Genomic DNA, 15,796 nt, shown 5'->3' on the forward strand with positions numbered 1-15,796 from the left:
ATAAAAATAAGAAAGCTGAGCCTGGGGGAAAGTCATTTCCCCAAACTCCAGATAGCAGCAGACTGGGGATTCATCTAGGCCCTGGAGGGTGCCCCGGGAGAGCAGCCAGGAGATATCAACTGTGCCCTGAGGTCCAAAGGCCAGAGGATGGGCTGGAGAGGGAGGGCCTGGGGGCTGTGGGGCAGGCATGTGAGTAATGAGTAGTGCCCTCACATTCTGAAAGGTCACGGTGAATTGAATTCTCCTGGACTTGCAGGGGTACACTGAAAGAGGCTGAGGGTCCAAGTGGACCATGTGGGTATGTGGTTTTCAAGGACAGAATTCTTTTTTTTTTTTTTTTGAGACGGAGTCTCACTCTGTCACCTGACTAGAGTGCAGTGGCATGATCTTGGCTCACTGCAATCTCTGCCTCCTGGGTTCAAGTCATTCTTCTGTCTCAGCCTCCCAAGTAGCTGGGATTACAGGTGCTTGCCACCACGCCTGGCTAACTTTTGTATTTTTAGTAGAGACGGGGTTTCGCCATGTTGGCCAGGCTGGTCTCGAACTCCTGACCTCAGGTGATCCACTGGCCTTGGCCTCTTAAAGTGCTGGGATTACAGGCGTGAGCCACCGCACCCAGCCAAGGACAGAATTCTTAACCCTGCAACTGCTGGCCTCCATTCCTCCTGACATCCCCTCAGGGAAGCTGGCTGCTCCTGATCACCACCCTCCCCTCACCCACAGCCTTTGTCTGGGCTCTGAATTCCAGCAGTGACCATCTTGTGTGGCGGCAGCAACATGGTCTCACCACAGGACCTTCTTGCTCCTGACTCCCACTGGGATTTAGAGCAACCTGCTCCAGCCCTCTGAGCCTCACTTTCTCTAGTTGTGTAATGAGGCCAATGGGGGAGGAGATAAGAGCTTGATCCCTGGCTCCTGCCCTTGTTCCTTTACAGTATTTATTCCATGCCTGCAACATGCCAGGCACTTGCAGGGAGCTGGGAGCCAGCAATGACAGCCAGACAGACATGGTCCCTGCCACCAGGGGACTTGCACTTGGCAGGGAGACGGGCGTTCACTAGGGTTCCGGCCACCCCTGTAGAGCTCTATGTCTGTGTCTCTGGCAGCCCCCTGGCCTCCAGTGGACCTCTGCTCAACCATTGTTCCAGTGTCCCTAGGCCACCTCCCAGGGCCTGACATCGGCTGGGCACCACAGTGTGCCAGGGCCTGTGCAGGGCCACGGGGAGGAGTGGGATGCAGTTACTGCCCTATGGGACATTCCTCCCGCATTCTTCCTGGCGCTGAGCACTGCTCATGTGCCCACACCACAGTCCCCAGGCCCAACCCCAGGTCACAAGCTTGGGGACACCTACTTGGCCCACTGGCACTGGAAAAGCCGCGTCTTCCACAGCAGCAGCGCCCGGCAGAGGGCCAGTGTCCGGCAAGCATCCTGCAGAGAGCCCCGGCCTTGCTCCTGCAGCCCTTGGGCCTGGCCCACTGTACCCAGGCCACAGGCTGCAGGGCCTGCAGTGTGGAGAGCCTCACGTCCTGAAAAACCATCAAGAGGCCAGTCAGCTCCACCCCCACTGACTTCACTCTGCCCACAGCCATTGATAGCTGCTGCCTCAGGCCCCTCTTGGGAGCTCTCGTCTCTTGTCCCCTCCCACCGCTTCCAAGCCCTCCCCTCCAGGTCACCTCAAAGATCCCATCTTCCCCAGTTAAGTGCTTTTTTTTTTGCTCTTGTTGTCCAGGCTGGAGTGCAATGGCGTGATCTCAGCTCACTGCAACCTCCGCCTTCTGGGTTCAAGCAATCCTTGTGCCTCAGCCTCCCGAGTAGCTGGAATTACAGGTGTGCTACCACACCGGGCTAAGTTTTGTATTTTTAGAGACACTAAACAGGGTTTCACCAGGTTGGCCAGGCTGGTCTCGAACTCGTGACCTCAGGTGATCCACTCTCCTCGGCTTCCCAAAGTGCTGAGATTATAGGCGCGAGCCACTACACCGGGCCCCCAGTTAAGTTTTGGGGTAGGGGTTAGGGCTGTGTGTCCCCCATCACACCAGGAGCTTCCCAAGAGCAGGGCCCACATCCCGTCAGGGCGGGATCTGGGATAACCAGCACCGAGGGAGCCTGCAGTGGGAGGAGCAGAACCAAGTGTCTCACCCACAGCAGCTCTCGATGGGACACAGGGATGTGGCTCAGCCGGGGCCTGCCCACTTTGGGACGCCTCCTGCCCCCTCCCAGGACTATAGGCTGCCCTCCTAGAAAGCCCCAGTTCTACCACCTCCCACAAGAATTCACATATTCAACTAGGGCCCACTGAAGAAGGGGATTAAGTGACATGGTTTGCTGGGGCAGAAGCCAACACTAGCTCACCTGCTTTCTGCCGGCAGAGGGACAGCTGGGTCACCTTTGCCCCATCTGAGTCGCGGAGCTGTTTCATCCGCACCCACTGTTCCAGACATTTCCTCAGGGTCCCCGTCCGGCGGTCAGCCAGGTGGTCTCGGTACCGGGACCCTCTTTGCACAAACTGCCGCCAGGCCCCAAAGCACCTGGGAGAACAGAGGGAAAATACCCATGTCAATTGCAAGGTCTGATGACTGCGGTTCCAGCTGCCTACTGTTGCCAGACACACTACCCAGGCCTTGGGCAAGCCACTTCATCGCTCTGCGCCTACATATTTTGTTGTAGACAGAGTTTCGCTCTTTTGCCCAGGCTGAAGTGCAATGGTGTGATCTTTGGTCACTGCAACCTCTGTCTCCTGGGTTCAAGCGATTCTCCTGCATCAGCCTCCAGAGTAGCTGGGATTACAAGCATGCACCACCATGCCTGGCTAATTTTGTTTTTGTTTTTTTGTATTTTGTATTTTTAGTAGAGATGGGGTTTCTCTGTGTTGGCCAGGCTGGTCTCGAACTCCTGACCTCAAGTGATCCAGGTGCCTTGGCCTCCCAAAGTGCTACGATTACAGGCTTGAGCCACCGTGCCTGGCCAAGCCTCTGTTTTCTCATCTGTAAAATGGGGCTGCTTTGAAGATGCATCGCACGTCACCTGCTCAGGCCATGACACTATCACCTCTGGCAGCGTGGTGGCCTCAGCAGCCTCTGACCTGGCCTCCCTGCATCCACCTCAGCCTCCTCCAGTCATTTCCTATTCCGTAACCCAGTGGTGTTTTTCCAATCTCAAATCAAATCATCATAGTCGCCTGCTAATCCTCTAAGTGGTAGCCTCCTTGCTCTACCATCAAATTTCAACCCCTCCCCGTGGCCAACAAGGCCCCCACAGATTTTTCCAATCTCATCTTTAACTACCCTCAGCCCCCCTACCCTGTACTAACAAGGCTCCAATTCGGCTCTGCTACACCTTGGGATCCTACCCTCCTGGCCAGAGGCTTCTGAACACTCTACCCTTCTCTGATCTCCCTCCACCAGGCAACTCTTCATCCTTCACATCGACACCGAACCTTGGTCTAGGTCAGCTTCCTATGCTAAAAGTTCTCACGGAAAACTACACTGGGGGATGTAGTCAGCAAAATGCAGAGAGTGAGAAACTAGCAGGCAAGCAAGTTGGTTTCTTCAACAAATAACATGCAATAAAAAAAAAAAAAAAAAATGAAGGGGAGCCTATATATAAAGATTTTAACAGGCCAGGCGTGGTGGCTCACACGTAATCCCAGCACTCAGGGAAGCTGAGGTGGGAGGATTGCTTGAGCCCAGGCTGGAGTGCAGTGGTGCGATCATGGCTCACCAGTGGGACTCTGTCTCTACCAAAAATTTTAAAAATTCGCCAGGCATGGTAGCTCATACCTGTAATCTCAGCACTTTGGGAGGCCAAGGTGGGTGAATCGCTTGAGTCCAGGAGTTCGAGGCCAGCCTGGGCAACATGGCAAAAAATTAAATCTGTACAAAAAATTTAAAAATTAGCCAGGTGTGATGGTACACACCCATAGTCCCAGCTACTTGGAAGCAGAAATGAGAGGATCCCAGGCCGGGCGCGGTGGCTCAAGCCTGTAATCCCAGCACTTTGGGAGGCCGAGACGGGCGGATCACGAGGTCAGGAGATCGAGACCATCCTGGCTAACATGGTGAAACCCCGTCTCTACTAAAAAATACAAAAATCTAGTCGGGCGAGGTGGCGGGCTCCTGTAGTCCCAGATACTCGGGAGGCTGAGGCAGGAGAATGGCGTAAACCCGGGAGGCGGAGCTTGCAGTGAGCTGAGATCCGGCCACTGCACTCCAGCCCCGCAACAGAGCGAGACTCCGTCTCAAAAAAAAAAAAAAAAAAAAAAAAAGAGAGGATCCCTTGAGCCTAGGAATTTGAGGCTACAGTGAGCCATGACTGCACCACTGTACTCCAGCCTGGGTGACAGAGTAAGACCCTGTCTCTAAAATTGTTTTTTAAATTAAAAATTAAAAGACTTGAATGACTTAGCAACCAACTGCCATACATGGACCTTACTGCAAACTCTAACACAATATATACTTGCAAAACAATTAGAAATGTGAATACTGGCCAGATATTCGTGACTACTAAGGAATAGTTATTTCATTATTTTTTAGGTGTGAGAGTGGTATTGTGGTTATTTATTTATTTATTTATTTCTGAGATGGAGTCTCACTCTGTCGCCTAGGCTGGAGTGCAGTGGCACGATCTCGGCCCACTGCAACCTCTGCCTCCCGGGTTCAAGCAATTCTCGTGCCTCAGCTTCCCGAGTAGCTGGGATTACAGGTGTTCACCATTATGCTCGACAAATTTTTGTATTTTTAGTAGAGACGAGGGTTTCACCATGTTGGTCAGGCTGATTTCGAACTCCTGACCTCAAGTGATCCACTTGCCTCGGCCTCCCAAAGTGCTGGGATTACAGGCATGAGCCACTGCGCCCGGCCAGTGGTTATGTTTTTAAAGAGTCCTTATCTTATAGAGAGGCATGCAAAAGTATTTATGGATGAAATGGTATAATGCATGGGATTTGCCTCAAAATAATTTGGAGCGGGGGATGTATTTGGAGTACACATGAAACAAGCTTCAAGAGAGGCTGATTTTGTTGAAGCTGGGTGATTGGTGCGCTGGGGTTTATTATCCTATCTGCTCTACTTTTGAGTAAGATAAAAATGCCCCACAGGGCTGGGCGCTGTGGCTCAAGCCTGTAATCCCAGCACTTTGGGAGGCTGAGACGGGCGGATCACCAGGTCAGGAGATCGAGACCATCTTGGCTAACACAGTGAAACCCCGTCTCTACTAAAAAATACAAAAAACTAGCCAGGTGAGGTGGCGGGCGCCTGTAGTCCCAGCTACTCGGGAGGTTGAGGCAGGAGAATGGCGTAAACCCAGGAGGCGGAGCTTGCAGTGAGCTGAGATCCGGCCACTGCACTCCAGCCTGGGTGACAGAGCGAGACTCTGTCTCAAATAATAATCATTACAATAATGCCCCATATTAAAAAGTTAACCACCAGGAAGCAAAAAAAAGAAACTCATAGATCTGTGTTCCTTCTCTTCACAACACTTAAGCCAGGTGGTACTCACATACACCCTTGGGACTGCCAGTTTCCTGTCTGTTCCCCAACCAGCCACGGGTTCCACTGTGATGATGGGAAGAGGTGGGAAGCTGGGACTAAGCTTTGCTTATAACCAAATCCCAGTCAGTGGGGCCGGCTAGCATGTTCTAGGCATGCTCAGTCGATGGCTGCTTTCACTTCCTATTTGCATCCTTGCCTCTCAATACTAGGAGTTAAGAGCTGACTTAAAGGGAAGTGGGGGCCAGGCACGCTGGCTCACGCCTGTAATCCCAGCACTTTGAGAGGCCAAGGTGGGCAGATCACTTGAGGTCAGGAGTTCGAGACCAGCCTGGGCAACATGGTGGAACCCCGTCTCTACTAAAAATACAAAAAATTAGCTGGGCATGGTGGTGCGTGCCTATGGTCCCAGCTACTTGGGAGGCTGAGGTGGGAGGATCGCTTGAGCCAGGGAGGTGGAGGGTGCAGTGAGCAAGATGATGCCACTGTACTCCTGCCTAGGTGACAGAGTGAGACCCCATCTCAAAAAAAAAAAAAGGGAAGGGCACCCTACCTGCACAGCCAAGCTCTCTGGTGCTGGGGGCTCAGTGGGGCCACCCAGGCTGCACCTGCAGCAGTAAAGTGCCAGGCATGGGGGAAGCTCCCTGTCGTCTGTGTGGCCCTGGTGGCCTTCTGCAGAGTCTCCCTCTCCTGTCTGGTCCGTTCCTTCTGTTGGCACCACAGGAGGAAGACTAAGGAGGCAGGGAGGAGGGAGAGAAAAGAGAGAGTAAGCAGACGGGAGGATCCGAGCCAAGAGGGGCCCCTGACACATGGGGTGCCTGTCTCCCCCATCTCTGAGTAAGTTAAGTCTAGCTCCAATACTCCAGCCGCTGGTGTGGGCCTGCATCAGCGTATCGGCCCAGAAATGCAGGCTGTGCTCTTTTCATGCTGTGTGTCCTCAAACTAGTCGCTTAACTTCTCTGTGCCTCAGTTCCCCATCCGTAAAATGGGCACAATTCCTCTTGGGGGTCACTGTGAGGCTCAAATGAGATTGTCTCTGGGAATGTGCCAAAGCAGATGCACAATAAACGTTCACTCACCCAGGGTCCCCCGCCCCTGCCCAGTGCGGAGCTCAGGCCCTGCACATCCAGGCTCCACCTCCCTGCTTTCCCAGCACCCCACATCTCACCCGACAGTTGCAGGGCCTCCAGTATCTGGACTCTCTCATCTCTGCTGTGTGTTCTCTGCCCAGGATGTGACAGAAGCCACTGAGCTCTCTCCTCTTCCCTCAGACTTCCTGGACTAAAAGTGAAGTTGCCCAGAGAGAAGCCGATGACCCGGGAGGGAGGGCACACGGTCCCAACCTGTCCACCCCACCCCAGGCAGATGCGGTCTGCCCTTGGGAGCAAGGGGTGCTGAGTCCCCCATCCTCTTCTGGACAGTTCATTTTATGTCAGATTTAAAAGCTATTGCTGGAGGGAGGTTCTGCTCTTGATTTATTCTCTTTAATACTATTTGGATTTTTTTTAAACAACAAACATGTATTAAAATAAATATCATTTAAATAATTATTTAAATACATTTGTTCAATTTAAAAATAAGAACATGGCCAGGTGTGGTGGCTCACACCTGTAATCCCAGGACTTTAGGAGGCTGAGGCGGGCAGATCGCTTGAAGCCAGGAGTTTAAGACCAGCCCGGCCAACATAGCGAAACCCATCTCTACTACAAAAAAAAAAAAAAAAATTTATATATATATATATTTAAACACACGCACACACACAAATTAGCCAGTGTGGTGGCACACACTGGTAGTCCCAGCTACTTGGGAGGCTGAGGCATGAGAATTGCTTGAGCCTGGGTAGCACAGGTGCTAGTGAGCAGAGATCGCACTACTGTACTCCAGCCTGGGTGACAGAGCAGTGCTCTGTTTAAAAAAAAAAAAAAAAAGGCCGGGCGCGGTGGCTCAAGCCTGTAATCCCAGCACTTTGGGAGGCCGAGACGGGCGGATCACGAGGTCAGGAGATCGAGACCATCCTGGCTAACACAGTGAAACCCCGTCTCTACTAAAAAATACAAAAAACGAGCCGGGCGAGGTGGCGGGCACCTGTAGTCCCAGCTACTCGGGAGGCTGAGGCAGGAGAATGGCGTGAACCCGGGAGACGGAGCTTGCAGTGAGCTGAGATCCGGCCACTGCACTCCAGCCGGGTGACAGAGTGAGACTCCGTCTCAAAAAAAAATAAATAAATAAAAATACCCAACGGTAGTAGAAAATTGGGGAAATAAAGAAAAAAATAACCAGAGGCCAGGCACAGTGGCTCATGCCTGTAATCCCAGCACTTTGGGAGGCTGAGGCAGGCAGATCACTTGAGGCCAGGAGTTTGAGACCAGTCTGACCAACATGGCGAAACCCCATCTCTACTAAAAATACACACAAAAAAAAAAGAGAAGAGAAAAAAAATCAGCCGGGCGTGGTGGTGTGTGCCTGTAATCCCAGCTACGTAGGAGGCTGAGGCGGAAGAATTGCTTGAACCCAAATGGAGGTTGCAGTAAGCAAGATTGTTCCACTGCACTCCAGCCTGGGCAAAAAAAGAAAAGAAAAGAAAAAAAATAACCGACTTTGATCCCACTGCTCCAGAGATAAGCATAGTTTCCATTTTAGTATTTTTCAATGAAATATTTATTTTTCACTCCTTAATTGTGGTAAAATACACGTCAGAAACTTTACCATTGTAACCAATTTTTTTTTTTTTTTTTTTTTTTTTGAGACAGAGTCTCGCTGTGTCGCCCAGGCTGCAGTGTGGTGGTGAGATCTTGGCTCACTGCAAGCTCCGCCTCCTTAAGTGTACGGTTCAGCAGTGTTACGGATTTTCACATTGCATATTTTTGGGTTTTTTTTTTTTCCTTCTGGTCCTTTTTCTACGCACTGTGTGGTTTCTATGCAACTATATTGGGAAATATTGGAAAAATATTGGGAAAAATATTTTTGATACATTTTTATGCTCCTTTAAGAAAAATTTAACATTGCCACACCATTTTCCCTTGTTTTTAAAAATGCTATGCAAATATTCATAAAAATACTTCCAGGGAGGGGGCTGTGAGGGGATGAAGCTTTCAAATTAATTAATACACTTCCAACTATTTGGAATATTGTTCAAATTGAGCATGCATTACTGCTATGATTGGAAACAAAACCAATAAAAAATCTTCCTAAACAACATATTGGATGGTTGCTAATTGTTCATCACATGGTCAAACCATCATTTCCTCACTCACTGTTGAGCATTCAGGCTCCTTTTCAGCTTGTTTTTTTGAGACAGGATCTTGCCCTGTTGCCCAGGCTGGAGTGCAGTGGCATGATCATAGCTCACTGCAGCCTTGATTTCCAGGGCTCAAGAGATCCTCCTGCCTCAGTCTCTAGAGTGGCTGGGACTACAAGCATGCCCCCACGTCTGGTTAAATGTTTACATTTTTTTGCTAGAGACGGGGTCTTGCTATGTTGCCCCAGCTGGTGTCTAACTCCTGGCCGAGGCCTCCCAGAGTGTTGAGATTACAGGCGTGAGCCACCATGCCTGGCTGTTTTGAAGTTTTTACAATTATAAATGATGCCGTGATGGACATCTTTTTTGCATCAATCTTTGCCCACGTCTACTTATTTCATTCCCATTCTTTAGTGGGGATGAGGAAGTAGTGGGGGCAGGGCAGGAAGTGGGAGAAGGAAGGCCACCAGCTTCCCAGGCCATGCTCACCAACCTGATGTGTTCCAGCCTGCTTCTCTGGGAGAGGTCCGCCACTGTGCTTCTTCTCAAGGAAGGGACTTGGCCCTGCGCTCTCCTGGAGGGCAGGGACCCTGGCCCAGCCTGCATGTGGGACTGTACTTGTTTCTGCTGTAAAGCCAGGTTTCTCCACTGGCTCAAGAGACAAGGGGAAAGAAGATGTTGGCCTTGAATCTGCCTCCCAAGGAAACACCAGGCAGGGGAGGGGACAGGAGTAACACACGCCTATCAGATTCCACAGCCTGTGGTCTTAACCATTACTCTGCCTATTCCTTCCTTCTTTGGGCATGAAGGAATGAATGAATGAACAAATACAGAGAGACGCATCCCAAGAGGCAACACTTTCCTTAGAAGACGAAAGCTGGGGCCGGGCGTGGTGGCTCAAGCCTGTAATCCCAGCACTTTGGGAGGCCGAGACGGGCGGATCACGAGGTCAGGAGATCAAGACCATCCTGGCTAACACGGTGAAACCCCGTCTCTACCAAAAAATACAAAAAAACTAGCCGGGCGAGGTGGCGGGCGCCTGTAGTCCCAGGAGGCTGAGGCAGGAGAATAGCGTGAACCCGGGAGGCGGAGCTTGCAGTGAGCTGAGATCCGGCCACTGCACTCCAGCCTGGGCGACAGAGCGAGACTCCGTCTCAAAAAAAGAAAAGAAGACGAAAGCTGGGACTGGACCCTCTCAGAGCACCCCTTTCCCAAGGAGGGAAGGACACAGATGCTCCCTCCCAGCCCTGGCTGGCAAACCACTAATAAAAAATAGCAATAGTGGGCCGGGCACGGTGGCTCAAGCCTGTAATCCCAGCACTTTGGGAGGCCGAGACAGGCGGATCACGAGGTCAGGAGATCGAGACCATCCTGGCTAACACAGTGAAACCCCGTCTCTACTAAAAAATACAAAAAAACTAGCCGGGCGAGGTGGCGGGCGCCTGTAGTCCCAGCTACTCGGGAGGCTGAGGCAGGAGAATGGCGTGAACCCGGGAAGCGGAGCTTGCAGTGAGCTGAGATCCAGTCACTGCACTCCAGCCTGGGCGACAGAGCGACTCCGTCTCAAAAAAAAAAAAAAAAAAAAAAAAAAAAATAGCAATAGCAACCACTTATCTACTAGCTTACTGTATGCTAGGCAGTGTTCTGAGTCTCTTATTAATTTACTCTCACAATGACCCTGAGAGAGGTATGTACTACTATCATCACCATCCCATTTTAGAGAGAAAGAGACTGGGGCACAGAGAGGTTAGGTAACTTGCCCAAGGTCACACAGCTAGAAAGCGGTAGAGGGGGCAGGATTTGAACTCAGGCAGAGCTGATTCAGGTGTGTGGACTCACAACTACACGATCTACTGCTGATCATTCATGAGGTGCAACCTATGCCCAGTGGGTGCCCTCTCCACAGACTGAGTCTCCTCCCCAGACACACTAGTGCTTCACACAGCCCCCTGGCCCAACCTGGGGACTCCTGACCTCTCGGAAGCTCCAGGCCAGCAGAACCTTTGTGTACCGCCCCCATGCTGCCTCCAGCTGAGCATCCCGGAGCCACAGGGCCTGAAGGCCCTTTCGCAACAGCTGCCAGCGGTCCAGTGCCACTGCCGCCACCACTGGCTCCGGCTGCCTCTTCACCAAGTGCCTCCAGGACCGAAAACATCTGGACAGCAGCTGCCAGCTGGGGACAGACCAGGGCTGATCAGCGGGTGGACTGCCCTCCTATCTCCAGGGAGAGCTCGATGGCTGGATACCCTCCGATGCGTTTCCTGCAATCAGTAGGGTGGTGACCCACACCACAACAGGAGTCACACACTGCTGACTGGAAGAACTTCCCTCTTACTGATGGCTGGACTTGGAAACCTCACACAAGCAAGGCCCGGGGGTAGGAGAATGCCCTCTTTCTTTTTTTTTGAGACGGAGTCTCGCCCTGTCGCCCAGGCTGGAGTGCAGTGGCCGGATCTCAGCTCACTGCAAGCTCCACCTCCTGGGTTCCCACCATTCTCCTGCCTCAGCCTCCCCAGTAAGCTGGGACTACAGGTGCCCGCCACCTCGCCCGGCTAGTTTTTTTGTATTTTTTGGTAGAGACGGGGTTTCACCGTGTTAGCCAGGATGGTCTCGATCTCCTGACCTTGTGATCTGCCTGTCTCGGCCTCCCAAAGTGCTAGGATTACAGGCTTGAGCCACCACGCCCAGCTATTTCTTTTTTATTTATATATATTATTTTGAGACAGAGTCTTGCTCTGTCACCCAGGCTGGAGTGCAGTGGCATGATAATGGCTCACTGCAGCCTTGACCTCCTGGGCTCAAGCGATCCTCCCACCTCAGCCTCCCGCGTAGCTGAGACTACAGACGTGCACCACAACACCCGGCTGATTTTTGTAATTTTTTTTTTTTTTTTTTTTTGTAGAGACAGGGTTTTGCCATGTTGCTCAGGCTGGTCTTGAACTCCTGAGCTCAAGCAATCTGCCTGCCTCAGTCTCCCAAAGTGTTAAGATTACAGGCATGAGCCACCGCATCCAGCCAGAGATTGCCCTCTTTGCCAAAAACCCAGGGTGGCCTCGGAAGTTCAGGACACTGAGTGCCCCAAACCCACAAGCATCCCTTCATTCTCATCCCTGGGGCCCTGGAGGCTCCCTTCGTTCCCCAGCAGGGACAGGAAATAAGTTCCTCTTCCTTGAAACCCTGCCTCATCTCCATCAGGCCCTCATCTCCGTTCACACAGGCAAATGGAAGCAGAATCCTGAGCATGTGTCCCCCCTGCTCCAACCCCTGTCCCCACCCAGCCATGGCCTCACCAGGTTGCCTCAGACTCTGGGGCTACAACGTTTTGTGCCTTGTTCTGGGAAAGCAAGAGTACATAACACAGTTCTCAGGCCAAGCAGCAGGCAGGACCAGGCACCCCCTGCCAAACCTCCCTGCCCCGGAGCAACACCCCCCCCCCCCCCCCCCCCACCTCCAGCCTCCCCCAGCCTCTACCTTCGAGGCATTGCTCGCTGATGTTGTGTCTGGCAGATGGAAAGCTGTCCTCTCCTCCTCCCTGTGGACCTGCTCCCTCGGGGCCCCCTCCTCTCCTTTCTGCTTGGGTGGGACTCCCCAGCCTGTGTTGGAGAAGGCTGAGGAACAGGGGCCGGCCCCCCTGCTTCCCACCCCTTGAGGGAGACTGGGGTCACCCTTCTGTGCCCTGCCATCTGGAGACGCGGGAGAGCAGCTGTCCCCTGACCCTAGGGGGTGGGCGGGAGGGAGCCACTGCTCAGGATTAAGGGAATCCCCAGTCAGTGTCCCCAGAGTGGTCTCAGGTGACATTAGCTTGCTTTGTGCCCAAGAGTCTGAGAGACTAGCCGGGGTCTTCAAGAAAGCTGCAGTTTCCCTTTGGCCTCGAAGGCATCTCTGCCTCTCACCCCAGGAAGCAAGGACAGGCTGGCTGGGCTGGGAGTGGGCGGAGAGTGGCTGGCCACCGCTGGTCCAGAAGTCCTGCTGCACAGTACCGGGGGGTTCCTGGGGTGCCTGGCACCTGAGTCTGGCTGCCTCCTGTGCCAGGCAACGTACAGAGGCCAGCAGCTGCTGGACGGCAGCATGGGATGGGGCTCGAGTCTGGTTCTGACTGGGGACAGCCAGGTCCTCCAGGGAGAGAGGCTCCCCCACCAGCCTGGACCTCCAGCTCCCCAGGCCACCCCATAATCTGAGGCCTGGCTGTGTGTGCCCATCAAGAGGGGAAAAGGCTTCAGTGGGCCTGAAGTCCCTGCTAGGGGTGCCTGGGGCCAGCAGCCTGGACCGCCTCAGACAGGGAGATGGGCAAGCCAGTGGCTCTTGGGATAGGAGACGACCCCAGGGCAGCTTGTGGGGCCCAAAGCTGCCCCCAGGCTCTGGGCAGAGGTGGGGGCTGCTGGTCTCACTGATGCTCAGGTTGCTCTGCTGAATGGCAAACTCTCGAGCCTTCCCTTGGCACCTCCTGGCTGAAGGCTGCAGGTTGCTCTGTTGCCAGACGCTTGAATTTACCAGTCGGCCAGTCGTGTCCTTCAGGGCTAGGCCCAGGCGGGGACCAGGGCTGGCCAGGTTGGTCTGGACTCGGCAGGGCTCCTGGTCTAGCACCGCCCCTGGGGAGGGAGTGGCAGCACGCCCTCCCCTCTCCACCTGGCACCCGGGCACCCACTGGTCATGTCTACTGCTCAGGCTGATCCCCAGGCTCCTCCGGCATCTTCGTTGCTCTAAAGAGAGGAGAGACAGTCATGCCTTGGGGGAGGACTTGGGTGGCCGGCACGCAGGTGGGACAGGTGGAGCTGTCCAGGCCTCAGAGCCAGGGAGGGGACGGGGCCCCAGCAGCGGGAGGGAGCTAAGACTTCCAGGGTCTGCTGCCAGCTCTGTCTCCCTGGGTGAAGCGATGGGCGGTCCCTGGGGCTCTTGGAGTAGGGGGTTCTTGGAGCTGGACAGAGGGAAGCAGAGAGATATTTAGGAGGTTGTTGAGGGGGTCCCAGGAGAGAGATGAGGGTGGCTGGGATCGGGGTAGCAGGTGGGTAAAGAGAAGATTCAGACAAGCTTCAGAGGTGCAGCCAGCAGGCTTGGGGGAGTCAGGGAAAGGGGAAAAAAAAGAATCAAGGGGGACTCCTTGATCTCTGGCTTAAGCAAAGAGGTGGTGGGGGCAGTGGTCTGGGATGAAAGCAAGACCCCACAGAGCAACGGCTAAAGGTGAGCTGCTCTGGGAACACGGAGGGGGCCTTGGAGCCCCTCCCCAGCCCTAAGCCCACTCCACAGGCACAGAGTCCTCGTGGGGACAGATGAGGTCCCGGGAGGCTCTGGGCGCAGGGCCTGGCAGGTAGAGTGGGCCATAAAAGTTGCTGCCTTTGTGGATGGGAACTAAAGCTCAGAGAGGTCAAGCAACTTGCCTCATGGTCACACAGCTGGAACACGAAGAAACTGGGATGTGAATTCAAGAATCCACATTTGTTCTTGGGCTGCTCCCCTTCTTGGCTGGCCCAGCTGTGTGGCTTTCTTTTTTTTTTTTTTTTTTTTTTTGAGAGAGAATCTTGCTCTGTCGCCCAGTATAACCTCTGCCTCCCGGGTTCAAGTGATTCTCCCACCTCAGCCTCCCAAGTAGCTGGGATTACAGGCACCTGCCATCATGCCTGGCTAACTTTTGTATTTTTGTAGAGATGGGGTTTCACCATGTTGGCCAGGCTGGTCTTGAACCCTTGACCTCAGGTGATCCACCCGCCTCGGCCTCCCAAAGTTCTGGGATTACAGGCATGAGCCACCACTCCTGGCCCTCTGTGGCTTTCTTAAAGCCTCAGCAGCCTGAGCAGGGATGTCCCCAGCCCACCGCCCCTGGTACTGACTGATCTGTGGGGGTCCCATCTTAGTCAGGGGCACCAACCAGGCCTACTCCTGGTCCCCTCTCTTCCTGACCTCACTCTCCCAAGACTCCTGCTCCTTAGGCCCCAGGCTGGGAAAACCGTTCTATGTGCAGCGACCATGGTGGCTGATCTGTGGAATTAGCCATTCCCTATAGGCTGGCCTGCCTGGGAGGGGGGCTCTGGGCCGATACCTAGACGGGCCCTGCTCCTGTAACCTCCCATCCAGGCCCTCTAAGCCTCTTGCCTGGCTTCAGGAGCACTGCAGGCTTTGGGGACACATTCTTCTTGTGGCTGGCATCAGACATCAGCTCCATGGGCTCAGGGACAGGGATGTCCTTGGTCCACCCCACAGTGAGTGGCTTGGTCTGTTTAATAAGATGGGCCCTGCGGGGAGAGGACAGGTTGCCCTGGCTCTCATTCAACCCCACCCCATTCTGATCCCTACCCCCTCCATTTAGCAGTACTCCTGGCTGCTCTTGGCCTGGTCCCAGCTGCCTGGGGCTTGCCCCTCACTGTTCTGGTCTCTCAGGGGCTCCTCTCCCTGCCCTACTTATCACCCCTCTTTCCATGGTAAGCGTCCAGGTCAAATGCTGCCCCATCCTGCCCCCCAGACCTCTCGGCTGATCTGCACACAGATCTCACCATGCAGGTCCAGCGACCTTCCCCACGCCTACCCAGATGTCTAACAGGCATCTCAGCATTAATATGTCCAAAACTGAACTCCAGCCATCCCCACAACCAGCTCTCTCCCATCTCGGTGCCCCCCTTCTCCACGGATGGCAGCTCTGGCCTTCTGGTGGCTCAGACAAAATTCCTGGAGCCACTCCGACTCCCCTTCTCCCTCACACCAGCGGCTGCTCTGACAGGCTCTGCCTCCCACACACATCTAGGATCTGACATGGAGCACTGGACTGAGCAGCCCTCACCTGCCACCTGCCACCTCCCAACTGGTCACCCTTATTCTGCCCTTGTCCTCACACCCGACAGCCTCCTTTTCACGCAGCGGCAGGGTGATCCTGTGAACACTGAAATCAGATCATGCCCTGCCTCAACTCTAATGCCACAGAGGCTCTCCAGCCCACTCAATGCCCCTGCGAGCCTTCAAGGCTGTAGGCGAGGGCTTAGCAATTACTTCCTGGGCTAGTGGTCCGTTATGTGAATAAAGTTATATTGGAACAAAGCCCATTTGTTTACAGACTGTTTGCTTTCCAGCTGCAATGGCAGAGCT

At 53.7% G+C, this 15,796-nt stretch overlaps 1 protein-coding gene across 1 annotated transcript in view; it reads right to left on the bottom strand.

Annotated features, from left to right (window-relative positions):
* The window catches only part of C1H1orf167 (chromosome 1 C1orf167 homolog), a 27,048-nt gene extending 12,166 nt beyond the window's left edge, over positions 1–14,882 (bottom strand). Inside the window, 9 exon segments of the mRNA XM_026447960.1 lie at positions 1,353–1,527; positions 2,354–2,529; positions 6,041–6,218; positions 6,656–6,768; positions 9,219–9,373; positions 10,700–10,898; positions 12,016–12,059; positions 12,197–13,425; positions 14,813–14,882. Coding sequence (XP_026303745.1) covers positions 1,353–1,527; positions 2,354–2,529; positions 6,041–6,218; positions 6,656–6,768; positions 9,219–9,373; positions 10,700–10,898; positions 12,016–12,059; positions 12,197–13,425; positions 14,813–14,882 — 2,339 coding nt within the window.
* Between the last annotated feature and the right edge of the window lie 914 nt (positions 14,883–15,796).

The sequence above is a fragment of the Piliocolobus tephrosceles genome, chromosome 1, assembly GCF_002776525.5.
Source record: "Piliocolobus tephrosceles isolate RC106 chromosome 1, ASM277652v3, whole genome shotgun sequence".
Classification (NCBI taxonomy): domain Eukaryota; kingdom Metazoa; phylum Chordata; class Mammalia; order Primates; family Cercopithecidae; genus Piliocolobus; species Piliocolobus tephrosceles.